Raw genomic sequence first — 16,596 nt, 5'->3', positions numbered from 1 at the left:
CTAATAAATATATTTTTGCTGTTTTCTTTCAAAATTATTATTTTTATATCCTTATTTTAATTCATGTAGTTATCCATTATTCTCTGCAATACGATAGAAAATCGTTCGAAATAAATTTGAGGCGTAACTGTCACAAATTTAGTACGTAAATTATTCCAATAAGACTTTTTAATATTTTCAATAATTTTTCGATTTAATCTGAAATTTATATACGGATAATTGTACGGACTTTCCCAGAATTTTTTCGCAAAAATTATCATTTTGTGAAGTAATTTTAGGTTCAATAATGAATAAAAAAAATTGTCCATTTTCTCTGACAGTGTTTCGTGAACTTTTCGAATTCTAAACGAAGTGACGATGACTGCAGATAATAGTGTTAGTTACGCATTTACCTTTATTATTCATTCGTTATTCTATGAACCTGTGTCGTCAATCTTCTGCAATTGTAAAACGCGAAACGTATCGTAACATTACATCGCAGATTTCGTTTGCATACAACAAATACACGTCACTATTCCCCGAGACATGCTGTGGGAAATATAAATGAGTCTATAGTGTTACAGAATATGAGCAAGAGAAAAAAAACATGAAAGAAAAAGAGAACCGCAGAACTTGTTCAATGATTTCGAAAAAACAGTTGAGAATGTCGTAAAAATTGAAACGCACATTTCTTGTAATTTGCATAAAAATTATAAAACCTGGTGTTTAAAATAAGTAAAAAAAAAGAGAAAAAAAATCGCAGGATCATGTTACTGATTAATCATCCCCGGTCGTTTGTGGTGTTTCATTTCAGTCGATGCCAGACCCTCCGCCGGCAGAAAATTACAGATCAGACAAGAGCGACAAGATGTACATCCGGGAGATGCGAGGCTACAACAGCAGCGGTAACCAATCGTCTAACTACTCGACACTCAAGGATTCGTACCGAAGCTACTCTTCGAAGAACGGCGACAGTCCTTCGTACAGCGGTGGCAGCAGCTACTCGACTCTGAAGAACGAACCTCAGGACCCGATAACCCTCAGGAAGGACACGATCGAACGACGGGAAGAGGTAAGGAGTTTCGACGTCAACTTCCGCCGGTCACCGGAGCGAAAAAACGGCGGCGAGTCCTTCTCTCCACCCGGGAACATCGACTTCATAGACGAGGACATTCCCTACCACGCGAGGCAGACCAGCCAACCCTTCACCTACGGCGCCACCACCGACATGATAAAGCAGCAGATACTCTCCTCACCTTCTCTCGTCAGGAAGGCCTCCGTCAGAGGTGCCGCCCCCGTCGTCGACCTCGACGACATACTCGGGGAACGCGAGAAGAGGACCGTCAGCCCAACCACCCCGGATCCACCCCCTGAATTTGCAAACGGCTCCGGGACTCTTAAGGCTAATGACTACACGGACGGGTGAGTCGAGTTTTTTGTCAATATTTTTTGAGGGGGATCGAGAGTGGGAGGGTCACAGTGTTGAGTTTTTGAAGATCCGAAGATCCGTTTTGTAGAACATGAAAACTTGGAAAGTTGAATTACATCAAAGTTCAAGTCTAGAAAGGTCGAAGTATAGATAGAAAAATATCTCATTCTATTTTCTAATCTTTCTACATCCTTTTCCATTATTCATCAGTTTTTTACTATTGGTCTATCGTTTTTCGAAGAACTCCTCCACGGCTGTTCTAAGTTTCCGAAAAATGCGCTCTTCAAGTAGTTACGTCAGAGGTAGTCCTTCGTTTTTGAGTAATATTAGTTTTCGTGGATTTCAAAATCAAAACTTGCAAATATCAAAATAACACGACACAGTTCTTTGCAGAGATTCTGCGAAGCTTAAACCATAATCATTCCAAAGTTATCACCCGTTTCTCTCACGATTTTTATTTTTTTTACGAAACACCATCTCATCCTGCACACCACGTACAGTAAAATGTATGAGACATGAGTTGAAAAATAGAAGATTAATTCGAAACCTCTATCCGATTTAACGAAAGAATTTTCTGTTAAATCAACTGCGATCGAAAAACAGAAGATAAACGAATAATGCAGATAAACGTAAACAAATTCCTGTTAATTCAGAAAGCTTTTTCCGAGGTGAAATGAAAAAATAAATATTATATGTATACAGGACGTATAGGAGTAATTGGCCTCGACTGAGGAATCTGTATACAATTCACGGTGTATCTTTAGAGCGAACGGGGTAATAGCGAAGGTTTGTTTTGATAATGGACCATGAGGCACGATATTTGTATCACGGGAATATCATGTACGTCTACACCATGGACAAATGACGTTTATCGAAGAAACAATTGACAGATGGCCGGTGGCGACTGGCAGCAGCAATATGCAGGCTCTGCATAATATCCGCATGAGTATGTACAATATGTATATTGCGTTTCGTATATTCCTTCGTTATAGCCATACAACACTCCGTTGATGAGAAAGCTTGATACATCTCGCGGTTTTCCTTTTATGGTCTTACTACCGCAGAAAAAAAAACAACAAGAACCGCACAACGCGCGATTTGCTCGCGATTGATTTTCAACCGGGTTGTAAAAGCGTGTCCAAATACGCGCGTGCCAGATTTCTTTTCCCTTTCTCGCCCTGTAAGACGACGTACGTAAAAATTTCTCGACTTTCCTTCACCCCTATGTGTAATAACACGTGCAAGAAAGAAGATAAATAAATTAAAGAAATTTTTAATTATGTTTACCATATGGAATTAATTTACTCTGTACGTATGCTTATAAGAATAATCGCGGGCATCTGACGTACACGTGTTAAACGTCAACGACATATCATACGAGGACGATACTCTAGCAAGGCGTCGTCCGTTTGCATTATAGACGCGGGTGTTCATCGAGAGAAACAGAGAAGGACTCAGGGGGGAGAAAATAAAATCCAAAAAGTAATATGAAATTAGAAGGAGAAAAATAAGACAACGAAAAGAAGAAGAAGAAGAAAAAAATTAAGTAGTAATGGCCTCGACTATTTTAAACCCTCAGCCGCCCTCTGACATAATTTTAAATTTAGAACGCGCCCGAGTGATCGCGAGCTTTGCCGCCGTTTCGCCGAGCTTTTATATCTCATACCCCTAACTCACTTTTCTATATATGCCTGCGCCTGATACACATATGTGCGACACACGTAACACAGATCTGTATCGTCTTTGCCAGACGCGTCCTAAACCTTCTCATTCTTCTAATGTTTCTTTTGTCAACAATAGAAAAATCTACGCTAACGCCAACGTCGCGCGTTACTTCCTCCTTTCGTCGAACCAAGAATATCTAGTCAAAAAGACTTCTATTCGCTTCTCGCACAACCGACTTCCCAAAGTAAATAGGATGTCTTTTTTATGACCAAATTTTTTTCAACCTTTCTTTCACATGCAAGCTGATCAACCTGCGCAGATGTAGTACGAAGGGAGAATTTTTTTAATTAAGAAAATCCAAAAAATCATGGAATCATGGGGGAGAAATTGCATCCACAAAAAAACGATTTGGTCTGCATGATTTTCTCCGCAGTCTGAAACTTTGCGTGGCGAGTAAGAAGGTATAATATAACAGAGATACGGTCACGAGGAGGAGGAGGAGGAGGAGGAGGAGGGATATTGCGGTACACGTACCTACAGTATGTAGTTGGATCTCCCGAATAGGAAATCCAGGAACTGCATCACGTTGTGGCCGCGCGTGTACAGTATTCTTTTTTTTTTTGGCTTTCAGGCGGATAAGGCGGTCGCTGAAATTGTCATCAGCGAGATTAAAATTAATGACATAACGTGAGTTTACCGCAAAAAATTATAATTTACCTACACGTTTTTATCATTATTATTATTATATTTCTTTACTGGCGGTTTTTCAAATTCTCGTTTGTGGACTAAACTGAATGCGAATTTGCGTTGATGAACTTGAGGTCAGTTAGGTCGGCATGAGAGAGAAAAATAGTGTAATTATCGCGGGTAATATTAATGGGCAGAATTGTTACCACGGTTTTATATTGAAATTGATACAACTTGCGACACGTGGAATCATTGTTTATTATATGTATTGCGTAATTTGCACAGTATGTATATTTCATACAGCGAGTCACTTTTATGTACAGAGAATCAAGTTATAAATAGAAATGTAAACCTGCAAATGATAACGAAGAATATACGACTATTTTCTCAGTATCATTATGTATATAATACGCCTAGATTTATATGAATTGCCCTACACTAACCGCGATTAAATTAATTACTTAAACAATATCTCGTAAGTGAATAAACTTTAGCTCCTCATCGACTTTCATAACGAAAGTGTTCGTAGCAGTAAGTACGTGAATTATGTATGCAACCAGTTTATGGATAAGTATCAGACCCTGTCATGCGATAAATAATTGAATAACATTCGTGGAATAAGGAGTGTAAAACGAAAGAAACGTAACGAAATAAAACGATGATAGTTGCCGTTGCGATATATATATATATATTTTTTTTTTTTGCGAAAACCAAACGATGATTTTTTAGCACGAAATTCGCAACTGATTCAAATTCGACGATTTGGCACTGGTGTACTCGCGATTTAGAAATTAAGATTCGGATCCTGAGGATTTTGGAAAAATACACAAAGACTCGACCACGTGTATATCAGTTGAAACTAAAAATAAGTAAAGAAACTGGATTCCTTGGCTTGTAGGTATATTGAAATTGTTACCACGCTCGTGCTCGTACTCGAAGCTAACTATCACGTCAATGCACCATAAAAGTAGTTACGTTGGAGATCGCGGAGCTTAGCTATCCCGAAGAGTTTTGACGGTGGCAAGCCGTGAACCGGTATGGGCTACGCGCCATGGTGTGGGTCATGCTTTGTCCCATGAGTCCAAGGAATGGCACGACTCCAGTACTCCGATTCGCGTAGTTGCAACTGTACCGCATTCTCGGTACACCGTGTGGGTATTATAATCTACTGTACCACCAATACCTCATATACATATATGTATATAACATATATACGAGTATACATACCTATTCATTTTCTCAGAGGACAGCGAACCTCCTCCCACACCATTGAAGCACCCGTTATACACGCCCAATATTGCATAAATAACAGCTTACCCCGATACTAGTAATTATTATGAAATATTAGCTACATGGTATGTGTAGTGGTGATAATTACTCCTATGTGTATGCTAAAATCTGCACAGCTATACTGCATCCATACGCGATCGCTTATCACTATTCAAACGCGCAGCTTGCTGCTTTATTTACCTACACGATTTGCGATCCGCTTCTGCAATTTCAGCACGATATCTATACCCCTCTAAATGGTATTTACCTGCGGTTTATTCGTCGATTTAATCATGCGCGAATCCGAATCTGTAGGCACAGATTAGGTGTAATCGAAAGCAGCTGGAATTATTAGAGAATAAAAAAGTGGATCGAAAAGTAGGTTGAAAGTTGAAAAAACGTAATAGAACGTGCGCGAAAGTATGAAATGTGAGTTTCAGATATACTTAATACCTGAATGAGTTATCCATTCTAGCACAAAACTTAAATCGCCTCAAATCTGCTGATAAGATTAATCACAATTATGACTGTCTTGTTCTCTCTAGATAGGAATAGAACTTATGAACGAAACTGTTTTTCATTCGTTGGAATATCCGGTCGGATTTTCACCCTTCGGTGTAATTACAACCTGATAAACTAAGACTCCAATTTACATAATTTGGCCTAAATACGCGAGTCTAATACGCCGTCTTCCGATTCATTGAGTCTTCGTTCTGTAACGTGATAATTATCCGAGTTCCTCTAATTGCTCGGTTATCGCCGCGTCGTCAGTCTCGACAGCTATCCCGATTATTTTCTCTACTACACTTCTCTCTTCCTCTCTCCATGAGAAACTTGAGATAAATTACGTCAGCGGTATAAAATCACGTCTCCGCGTTGATACTATACTGTTCCATATTAACGAGCTTAATAATTAGCGTGTAATAAATTTGTCAATTTAATTTTACGTAGTTGAAAGTCAGCCAAGAATTTGCCAAAATCTTGATATCGCAGCAACGAGATTTGACGTTAGGCGAGTTTTTTCATCTGCCAACGAAACTGTCTCGCGACTCTTAACAACTCGAGGCCACCTTAAAAGACCTTTGCACGGGAATGACGCAAGCTTCGACATTAAGGAGCTACATGGTCCATTGCTTCGAGGCGATGGCCCGAGACGACCTCGTCAATCAATAGATAATTACTCCTATACATCTTATTATAAAGCCGAGAGAGTGGCTCGCGCTATTCTTTATCGATCATTCCATCGGGCCCATCCTCCCGATCATTTCTCTTGCCTGCTCGTTTCCTCTTCGTTCGATCGCTTTCGTTTTTACAACGATTTTTATTCTTCCACTTGTTCGACACAGATTGTCGTGGCTGAGACAACAGCAGCTAAAACTTGCTGCTCGAAGGGACGAGAGAAGCCCGAGTAAACAGTGGCGCCAGGAATCTGGGAACAGGGTTATCGGCGAGCTGAGGACCGTGCAACGAGGAAGAGTCCGGCAGGACGGATACGCCAGCGATTCGGCGGTTCTTGACGGCGACGACGATACCTGGACGATAAATTACTCGACGCAGGTGAGCCGACAAGATTCGAGAGACAAACTCGACCCTTGAATAAATATTTACCGATTAAATAATTTCATTTCAGCCGCAGGTACGATCCGCAACTTACACCTCGGCACCGGCTAGTCCGCTGCTTCCGCAAAGGTCGAGCAGCCGTAAGTACAACAACGGTACCCTGATTGGCGGTCGGCCGCGTGCGGAAAGTTTCAACGAGCGTCCGTTCGTCGGAGTTAAGCGTGGATACGAATTAAGGAAGAACAGCGAGACTCAGGTGAGAGGAGAAATTGCACAGAAACTGAATGACTGATTACGATAACAACGAATTTAATATCGATATAATTCCCAAGTATTTCCTTTTCGTCTTTCTATTTTATTGTTATTATTATATATAGGTATATTTAATATATATATACCATAATGAGCACTAATAGATTGAGCTTTATTCATATCACTATTAAATAGCGTTTAGATGGCTGCTAGCTCTTATAAACAATGTCATGCAATGATTTAATATTACTGTTGTTACTATTATGCGTAGAATAGTTTATTATACGCTACAGCTTCGATTAACTCAACCCACTTACATACGTTATATTATATACGTATTATAGGTAGGAATAATAGAAGTTGTAATGTCCATTTTTAGCGATAGGCACACCCTTCTAGTGTTGCATATTTTATCCTCCAAATATGTATCGATTACAAGGTTCGCCAGTCATGAAGATATTTTTCGTGGGACGCAAGTTCCAAGTTCTTGTCGCCCAGACTGTTCGTTTAGAATTTCGCGATTCAGTCCGTCTAATCGGAATAATGAAGCATGAAAAACGAAACTGATTTAATATACAGTTGAATTCAATTGAAAAAGACCTTTTGTCAAATAATAATAACAATAGTCTGGAAGGGAGACTTTGATAACAAAAATAGAATACTTTTCAACGATTTTAGAAATGTCGGAGTTCTTTCGGATGTATAGTTTTGTTGGTAAAACATTATAAATCGATTTATTTCTGGTAGAACCGGAGGTTCAAATCAAACGAGATATGGCAGTTTTTTATGCCCATCATTTGGTTAAAAAAGTCTTGTAAGTTTCAATTTTTTTCATCTAGCCGATTCCGAGAGATATTCGAAAACGTGAAGATTCGTTGATGTAAAGTTAAAAAACATTAAGACATTGTTTATTGTACGTACCTAAAGTATATCTGAGTCCCTGAGTAAGGCGTTTTTATTGAAAAGGGTAAAAGAAAAAATGAGGTTGCTAAAAAAAAAAATCGAAGACGTGTAACTGTAAACATAAGACGTATTGCACGGATCCCTGCAGCTGCATGCCGGCTATGAACCATAGAAAATTCGCTTGCGCGTTACAGAGTCCCCCGATGTCCCCAAGATCAGCTCTCGCAGCTGCTCCCTTAGGATATGCCTTCCAGCAAACGTTGAGCCGCCATTATCAGCATCAGCAGCTGCAACAACAAGCGAACGGTGAAAATCAACGGCATTCACCGCCGCAGCCGGAATCGCGAAGCGATAGCTACGCGAGGACAGAATCTCTGCTTAATCAGCACCACCGCACTTTGGCGCTGAACGAAAATTCCTTGTATCAAGTCCGGCCCAACGAGTCAAGAAGCAACTTCGTCTACTCCTCGAGCAAATTGCACTCAGTAAACAACTCGGGGCCCGGTTCTCAGGAGTCGGGCCTGCTGCAAACCGTCGATGACCAACCGGCCCAGAACTCGGGAGGCGGAACTACAAATTCAAATTCCAACGCCAACAGGGCCGATAACGCGACGTCAGATCCGCTCGTGAGCCTATTTCAGTCATTGGCGGAAATATCGAACGTCAGAACCACCTCATCTACTAATAAGAACGAACTGCATATCCGCGCCACATCAACAAACACAACTAACAGTTCCCCTAACCAGTCGCCAAAAGCATGGCAGGTTTGTTGCTAGATAAAGCTTTGCATTTTTCAGCTTATTCTTAACGCAGTTTTTTGGTTTTTATTTTTGTGTTTTTTTTTTATTTTTTTTTTGTTTCTTTGTTATCTTTGTGGCTCTCTTTTTCTTCTTACCTAATAATTATGATCTTTTTTTCATAATCAATTCTCACCTTAAACGCAACTAGAGGTGGGTAGCATTTTCAGCATATACGTATGTTATTTAGCCTGTATAGTATAAACTGCGGATAGTTTACCTCTGCATCAAATCATCGATCATTCATTGATTCGGTAAATGGATGTTTCCTTTTTTCTCTAAAACCGAGGTCTTTCTAATAGTTTCGTCGCGTGCTTCTCTTTCTTATACATACACAGTACATTTTATGCCAATTGTTACACGAATAATAAATTATACAATTTTCTCGAAATTTTGTCCTGAGAGAACAATCTTTACGGAATTAGAAGTAAAATATTGATATTCCAGTACACGCGATAGAGTCACTCACCACGCATTAATAATGGCTCTTTGAATAAACTTAAGATTCGAATCTAGCCGAGAGTTTTCGGTGAAACTGAGCGTGCAACGCCAGCAGATAGGCAACCCAAACCACGGCTTCATTACATATCCGTGCAAAACGTAGGTCCGGTTGCTTATCTGCTGGCGTTGAACGCTCAGTTTCACTGAAAACTCCCGATAGTCTAAACGCCGCGTAAAATCCTTCGAACTTTCAGCTAATCCTGTGTCGTTTTTGCAATTTCTCAGTCCCACAATGACTCGGTATCATCGTGGACGGAGAGGAGCATCAGCCCAGCAGGAGGTGCGGGAGCAGGAAGTACAGCGTCGCGGCCGCAAACCCCAGCGTTTCCGGTTCACCCGCGAACACCGTACGTCAACAATGCCTCGCCGACGGTAACATTCGCCAGCGACAGAATTTACGCTACTTCGAACAGCGTGAACAACGCGATAAACAACAACATTAACATCAACAACAAAAACAACAAAAACAACAACAACAACGACAACAACAGTGCCAACAATAACGGCCCGGAAGACACTCGACATTATAACGGGAATGGCAACTATGGAAATTACACAACTGAGCGTGTATTCACGGCTGAGGAAAGAAGAGAAATATCCAGAGAGACGGGATTGCCTCCCAAGAGTCCGACAACCCAGCGGTAAGAGAAATTACTGTTTTTATCCCAGATTCTTAAACTTGTCAGATGAATATTGTATTTTTCAATCTTACACCTGCGAGGCAACATCTGTTATTATAGAGTTATTTATTTGTTTTTAAAAAAATTTTGCAGCATTTATTTGCTCATTTATTTATTTTTTTGAATATATTAGAATGACACCGATGCGAGTGGTAATGAGAATAATTAACATCTTGAAAGTCGTGCTCTAGTCATTTAAGTTGAGAATTTTTATTGAGGAAATGACGAGAGACAATGGATTATCTTGGTGATTTTAGACGTTTGAGTTTCCCAGCAAGCGGATCGCTAAAGCAAACGAATAACAAACGATGGCCGCTCACTAACCAGTCGGCGTCGTTCGACTATAGGTAAATTTAAAATACACAGTACGCAGAGATAATACAGGGGAGACAGCTTCGATCACCGTATATTATTGCAAATTCTCAACTCTGTATCTCCCCTATATTTTTCTATTTCTCTGACTCTCCCTCTTTCTCTTTCTGTCTCACTGTCTCCCTCTATCTCTCTCATTTTTTGCTCGGCAAATTTCACAAGCACCAGTTTTCTATGTCTGGCCATGATTTTGTATCAATAATTGTTCACGGTTTTATTTTTATTGTTTCGAGTTTGTATCACAGTTTGTTTCTTGTATTACTAACATAATCTAATGTTACACCGCCAGCACTGTATTTTAACTCGATCGATCGACCGGCAATCTGAATCAAAATCTTGTTCGATCATTATGCACTGGTATGGAATTAAAGGGGAAAAAATTCAACCGAAAAGAAAATTGTATCGTTAATTATTTATAGAGAATATTCACTTACATTAGCAATATTTCCTGAATCAGGCTTCAGGCGATAGATTTTGATACAGAAATATCTATTAAAAAATATGCTGCATTAATTCATTAATTCAAATTTATGGCATCAAATAATGACGTATAATCATCACCCTTTGCAAAATTTACTGACATCAATCTTTCTCGCTTTTTTTTACAGATTATTATAATATATTATACAATATACAGATTTGTCTTGGCTAACGTTTGTCTTTCAGCTTTGCATCTTGTGAATAAACAATGAATTTTTCGATACTCTGTTAAAAAAAATTTTTACTCCAGTGCAGTTTGATTAAGGGGATTCGGTGTTCTTTATTTTTAACACGGATTCATTCTTTGATAATTCATCGTCATGTGCAATCACCGGTAAATGACGACAGAATCCCTTTGACAGAAGCACAGAAGATTTTCTTGATTGATAATTTTTGATCGGCGTGTATTTAATTTCATCACTTTTATCGCTGCACGATTGAGAGCGTACGTTATTCCATATATACCTAATACCAATATAAATATACCTACGTACACTGTCATGCACCTTATATGTGGTTTTATTGTGTAATATTCACGGAATGACTCACACCTGAGTGCTGCACCATTGATCTGCAATTAAAAACGAGCAAAATAACGCTGACCGTAAACTCATAACGTCTGGGGCATAAATATACATACGACATACGTAAATTTTCAGCAAGGATCGACCTGTCTCTCCCGGAGGAGAGTACGCCAGTCAGTCTCAAATGACGATAAATAGTCAAAGCCCCGGCACACCGACGCAGATAGAATTCGCCCAGAGTCCCAAGGTAACTACGGTAGAGATAAAAATTTGATCTAACAATAAATTAAACGAGAATGCAGACCAAATTCCAACTTTCATTTTACCGAACTTCTTTTCCAGAGTGCCATATCATACTCGTCGATAAACAGCGGCGGTCAGTCATCGCCTAAGGTCTATAACTACGGCTCCAGAAGATCGAGCGTTCACTCAAACACAGAACCCCAGGAAGTTGCGGACGCCAATGTCAAGTTCGTCAGAGACACAAGCCGGATTTGGTACAAGCCGAATATTTCTAGAGAACAAGGTAATTATCGATGGGACAAAATGGTCTTTCAATAATCGAGACTTGTTTGATGTTCAACCCCGTTTTTAAACATTTTCTTAAATTCCATCCCCTCCAGCCATCGCGATGCTGAAGGACGCCACTCCGGGGATGTTCGTTGTCCGTGACAGCAACTCCTTCCCCGGCGCCTTTGGGCTCGCCCTTAAGGTGGCGACGCCGCCTCCTGGAGCTCCGAGCAGCCCTCGAGATCCGGCGAGTGAATTAGTGAGGCATTTTCTCATCGAACCAACATCGAGAGGCGTTCGTCTAAAGGGATGCGCTAACGAACCGGTCTTCAGCTCGCTGTCGGCCCTCGTTTATCAGCACAGCTTAATGGCCATGGCTTTGCCTTGCCAGCTGCTTCTTCCCGAACCGGAAGCCGCCGCCAGAGCCCTTGACTCCCCGGGAACGAGCAGCGCTCAGCAACTACTTGCTCAGGGGGCGGGTGAGTCTTTTTCCGTGTTGAGTTTAAATTTTTGAAATCGTTTTTTCATACAATTATTGCTCTCTCTGTAACGCCTGCTACTTCTTCGAATTTGTACGCAAAAATTATACGTTCATATTGTCAGCAATACTCAAAAATGTATAATGCAAAATCCGTTCACATTCTTCGAAGAAACATTTTACAAGTATTCGAATGAGAAATTATTAGGTCAAATTCTTGTTCATCGAGTGATGTGATAAATGTGTTTTTACTGATTCTTAACCATTTGATTTTCTTGTACGTCTTGTATACGTAAATTATATTCGTACATTGATTACGGTAAAAATAATATTAATAATGAATTCACTGGGCCATATAACGGAAATACCAGTTTTCTCATAGCTGAGAATATACCACAAAATTTTATTTTTCACAGTTATGAATTCTTCGAAAATTTAATTCAAACATATGTATTAGCACCGTAATTTATTGAATCGAGCTTTTAGTTTCCTTTTATGTCGGTATACTGTGCTAGAAATTTTCTTAGATCTAGGTCACTTTTATATGTTAATAGTTCTTTAACGGCCTATACGCCTCAGACCATAGAGCTTCTATGAAGGAACTATGTAACATAGTTGCTGATTTTTTTCCCCAAATTTCAAATTTGTTTCTTCTACACGAAAAAACCCTCTAATATTTCGGTATAATCTGCAAAACATAAGGGATAACCGAATCGTTTCAGCCTGCAACGTGCTCTACCTCTTCACAATCGATACTGAATCTTTGACGGGGCCACAAGCGATCAGAAAAACTGTCACGACACTTTTCGAACAGCGACCATTACCCACGGCGACTGTAGTCCACTTCAAGGTATCAGCTCAGGGTATCACCCTGACGGATAACGCCCGTAAACTATTCTTCAGGAGACATTATCCGACAAATAACATTAGCTACTGCGGTCTCGACGTCGACGAACGAACCTGGAACTTCGTAGCCGAAAACAGCCAGAGCCAAACCTCTCAGTAAGTTTGATTTATATATTATTATTCCTATTTCAGTGAATATTTATGGGAATTCGTTATATAGTTCCGAAACAAAAAAATTGTCGATAAATTACAGTCTTATCCTATTTGGAAATATGCTTCAAAACGTTCCATGAAATTTTGTCAACCGGTTACTCGTACAGCAAAACTAATCTCAGAGAAGCTTGGCCGACGCTTGATAGTCGGTTTTGATAATTTCGACGTTTTTCAGGCATTCTTTATTATGTTCTTTAGATTCTTTGGCTGTCAACTGTACGCTTCTAATCTCAGACATTTGTTATAAACTAAACCAGTAACACGAGTTTGTCCGGCTGCAGAGTGACCTGGTATAATAAATAATGTCGAGCATACGTTGTGATGAGCAGCTACTACCGTACAGCAAAGTTGTTTGTTTCACTTAACATGAACGCGATCACTATTCTATCTATCGATGATGATTAACAACGTAATTGAAAGAACTCAATAATAAAATAAAATATATGCATGTAACGCTGTGGGAAACGTTAGGCTTCAGAGTGAATAAAAAATTGAAAAAGTTTTGAAGAAAGTGAAAAAAGAAAAGAAAACAAGATTGACATAGTAACTTACAAAAACGAGTTCTCTTCGTAAACCCGTTATTACACGACTATATTTTATATTAATAACACATACAGCATGTACGTGATTTATAAAAAAATTTACAGAAACACGAGTGATTTATGAGCAATAATTATATTTTCCAGTCGGTGTTTCGGGTTCGTGGCTCGAAAAACGGCCCATAAATCAGACAACCAGTGTCACGTGTTCGCCGAACTTGAACCAGAACAACAGCCCGCGACAGCGATAGTCAACTTCGTGAACAAAGTGATGATGGGAAATGCTCAGGTGAAAGCAAACATCGTTTGAAACTTTTCTACAAAAGCATATGATATGCAATACCTGTGATGGAATCCGGTGGGCGTTGAGATGTGTTGAGTGATGAAAACCCGGCATGAATTTACAATTAGTAGGAAAGCAATCAGCTATGCGGTGAAAAAATAAAAACAGGAAGGAATTAAGATATTGTAACGGTATACATAGTATGCGCTATATATTGCATAGATTATTATCGTCGAAATAATTATATTATTACCGATTTATTATTATTATTATCATCATCATTATTATTTCACTTCAATCAGAGGCCTTTTCTTATGAATAGGAATAGGATATCGTACCTATATAGAATTTACGTATCGCACACTGTAAAACAGTTGCTGTAATATATAGTGAAACGACGAGGAACATTCATGCCGATAGAAATAAGTCAAATGTGAGAAAAATCAGCAAAGAAATTATACGCTGTAGGTACGCGTATATAAATTATCCACGGATTGAGATAGCCGAGACAAATTCTGAAAAGGAGATAACAAGAAACGCAACGCGGATTGAAAAGAAATAAATAAAAACAATGAAATAGCGATGAAACCCTGAATTGCATAGGTGAACTTCGTCGGCTTCGTTAATTCAATTGTGTTGTACAATTGCCAGTATTGAAACTGGTTAGCCTTAATAAGTTAAATCGAATGTCAAAAATATTGAAAATACATATTACATTATATACGTAGATATTATAATTATAGAGTTGTAGACGTTAGGAATACGGTATAATTAATTAAATGGTTATTAACTGATCGTCACGTCACGTTATTAGTATAATGGCGGCGATATAATATTCAGCATCATGTGGCAGAGATTAACAAGTGATGCCTAAACTAAGACAAGGTAAAAAGAAAGTTCATAATTGAAACAAAAATCATCAAATATAACAATAAAATTTACACAGATAAATATCAACCCTTAGACCACCTAGGAAATGCATGTTGTAAACGAAGAAATACGATCAGATTGAATAATATTCAAAAATGATATACATAGACAACTAAAATTTATACATAGAGATATTATTTAGAAGTACGTATAAAAAGTATATAATTAAATCAATGTAAATATATTATAAAAATGATAAAATATATATAAAAATATATCTAATTATATCTAAAATAGATTCTTTAGAAGTTATCCTTACATGGATATATATACATATTAATGTACGTGTAATAAATCAGATCTAACATAACAAATACTACATACTGTCGAACCTGAGTAGTAATTAACGATATTATAGTATAACGCATACGATAACTAAAAACAAAAAAACTTTGTAATAACATCACACTAGAGAAGGGATGGGTTATTGTATTATAGTCTGTAGTTCTTGCCACGACAGTGAATTGATGCACGAAGCGATAATTACTACGTATATATAACTGCCATTATCGTCACGAATGTTACCGTTATTTTCGAAATTAATAATGGTACTCGAATAATGCACACGCAGTCAATTACTATATATCTGAATACGTTATACATATAATAAGGACAATATTATAGTACAATAATTTTTTTCTCTTTTTTTTTTCTTGGTTTTGTTACAAGCCATTCTATGTGTATAGCGTAAAAGTTAATCGCCCAGCGGATAATGCGTTGGTACAAAATTTGAAAATGAATAAAAATGAATGGATTTTTATAGAAGCATCTAAACGAAACCGCGAAAAAATAAACATTATTTCTGAGGTCAGAAGTGTCATCTGATTGTTATTGTTCAACGGTGACCGAATATTACGAAAAACCGGTTCGCAGTTAACGATTTTTTCTTGTTCGTTCCAAGTGGACCAAATTCTCCGAATTATACGTCACGTGCTAGTTAAAATTTCAGCCAATTATTTGTGTCTACACGATTCGCTTATCGTTAAGTTAGTGATGCCGATCAAAGATGGGCATGTCTGGTATTCCAGTCTAGATACATGATACGTTAATACGATTATTGTGCGCATATGGAAATCGTTTCTATTTCGAAGTAAAATGCAACAGACTAATAGTCAATAGTCATTGTAATATTATGTCTATTGTTAATATATTATTTGCGATTTCAATGTAACTAAAATCTAACTAATTTCATGCAGGTTGTTGACACATTGCGCTACACCGAATTGCGCAATTTTATTACGATGCTTATGCATATATATAAAATATATTAGCGTAATATATTTGTCGTAGCTGTGCGCATACCTAATCATTGTATTTCAGATACTACGATACAATGAAAATACAGTCAAGGATAAATAAATGTTACATTTAATAGCTTAATTATTAAATTAATCTGCGACGATGAAATTATTCCGGTAAGAAAATTTTTCATCTTATTAATATTGTATGTACTACTTTCTAAATTTAAGGACAAAGATAATACGCATCTTTACTACTCAAAATTGAGTCTTACAAACTACTTGCGTAAGGTTAATTAACCGAAGTTTAGAGTTGCGAAACTTTGGCTCGGGTCGCGTACTGTGTCATTCCGTTACCGAAATCCGTTTACATCTTGATGTACTAGAGATAAGCAGTAACAGTCGAGGAAATATTCCGGAATAACGGAAAACGGTACTGACCTACTACGTCCATGACGTAT

At 38.3% G+C, this 16,596-nt stretch overlaps 1 protein-coding gene across 8 annotated transcripts in view; it reads left to right on the top strand.

Moving 5' to 3' along the window:
* Window positions 1–14,844, top strand: part of LOC124405642 (tensin-1) — a 95,271-nt gene extending 80,427 nt beyond the window's left edge. For 5 of the 8 annotated variants that reach the window (XM_046880704.1, XM_046880710.1, XM_046880708.1 and 2 more), the window contains 11 exons: window positions 794–1,401; window positions 6,376–6,586; window positions 6,660–6,845; window positions 7,939–8,508; window positions 9,268–9,683; window positions 9,980–10,069; window positions 11,234–11,345; window positions 11,441–11,624; window positions 11,722–12,087; window positions 12,809–13,088; window positions 13,832–14,844. In XM_046880704.1, coding sequence (XP_046736660.1) covers window positions 794–1,401; window positions 6,376–6,586; window positions 6,660–6,845; window positions 7,939–8,508; window positions 9,268–9,683; window positions 9,980–10,069; window positions 11,234–11,345; window positions 11,441–11,624; window positions 11,722–12,087; window positions 12,809–13,088; window positions 13,832–13,994 — 3,186 coding nt within the window. In that variant the 3' untranslated portion in view covers window positions 13,995–14,844. The remainder of the gene's footprint in view (window positions 1–793; window positions 1,402–6,375; window positions 6,587–6,659; window positions 6,846–7,938; window positions 8,509–9,267; window positions 9,684–9,979; window positions 10,070–11,233; window positions 11,346–11,440; window positions 11,625–11,721; window positions 12,088–12,808; window positions 13,089–13,831) is intronic. The other 3 variants (XM_046880706.1, XM_046880705.1, XM_046880712.1) reach the window with 3 other exon arrangements.
* The last annotated feature ends 1,752 nt before the right edge of the window (window positions 14,845–16,596 follow it).

The sequence above is a fragment of the Diprion similis genome, chromosome 4 (genome assembly GCF_021155765.1).
Source record: "Diprion similis isolate iyDipSimi1 chromosome 4, iyDipSimi1.1, whole genome shotgun sequence".
Taxonomy (NCBI): Eukaryota; Metazoa; Arthropoda; class Insecta; order Hymenoptera; family Diprionidae; genus Diprion; species Diprion similis.
The sequence above is the reverse complement of the archived record's forward strand: the minus strand, read 5'-3'. Positions and strand labels throughout refer to the sequence as shown.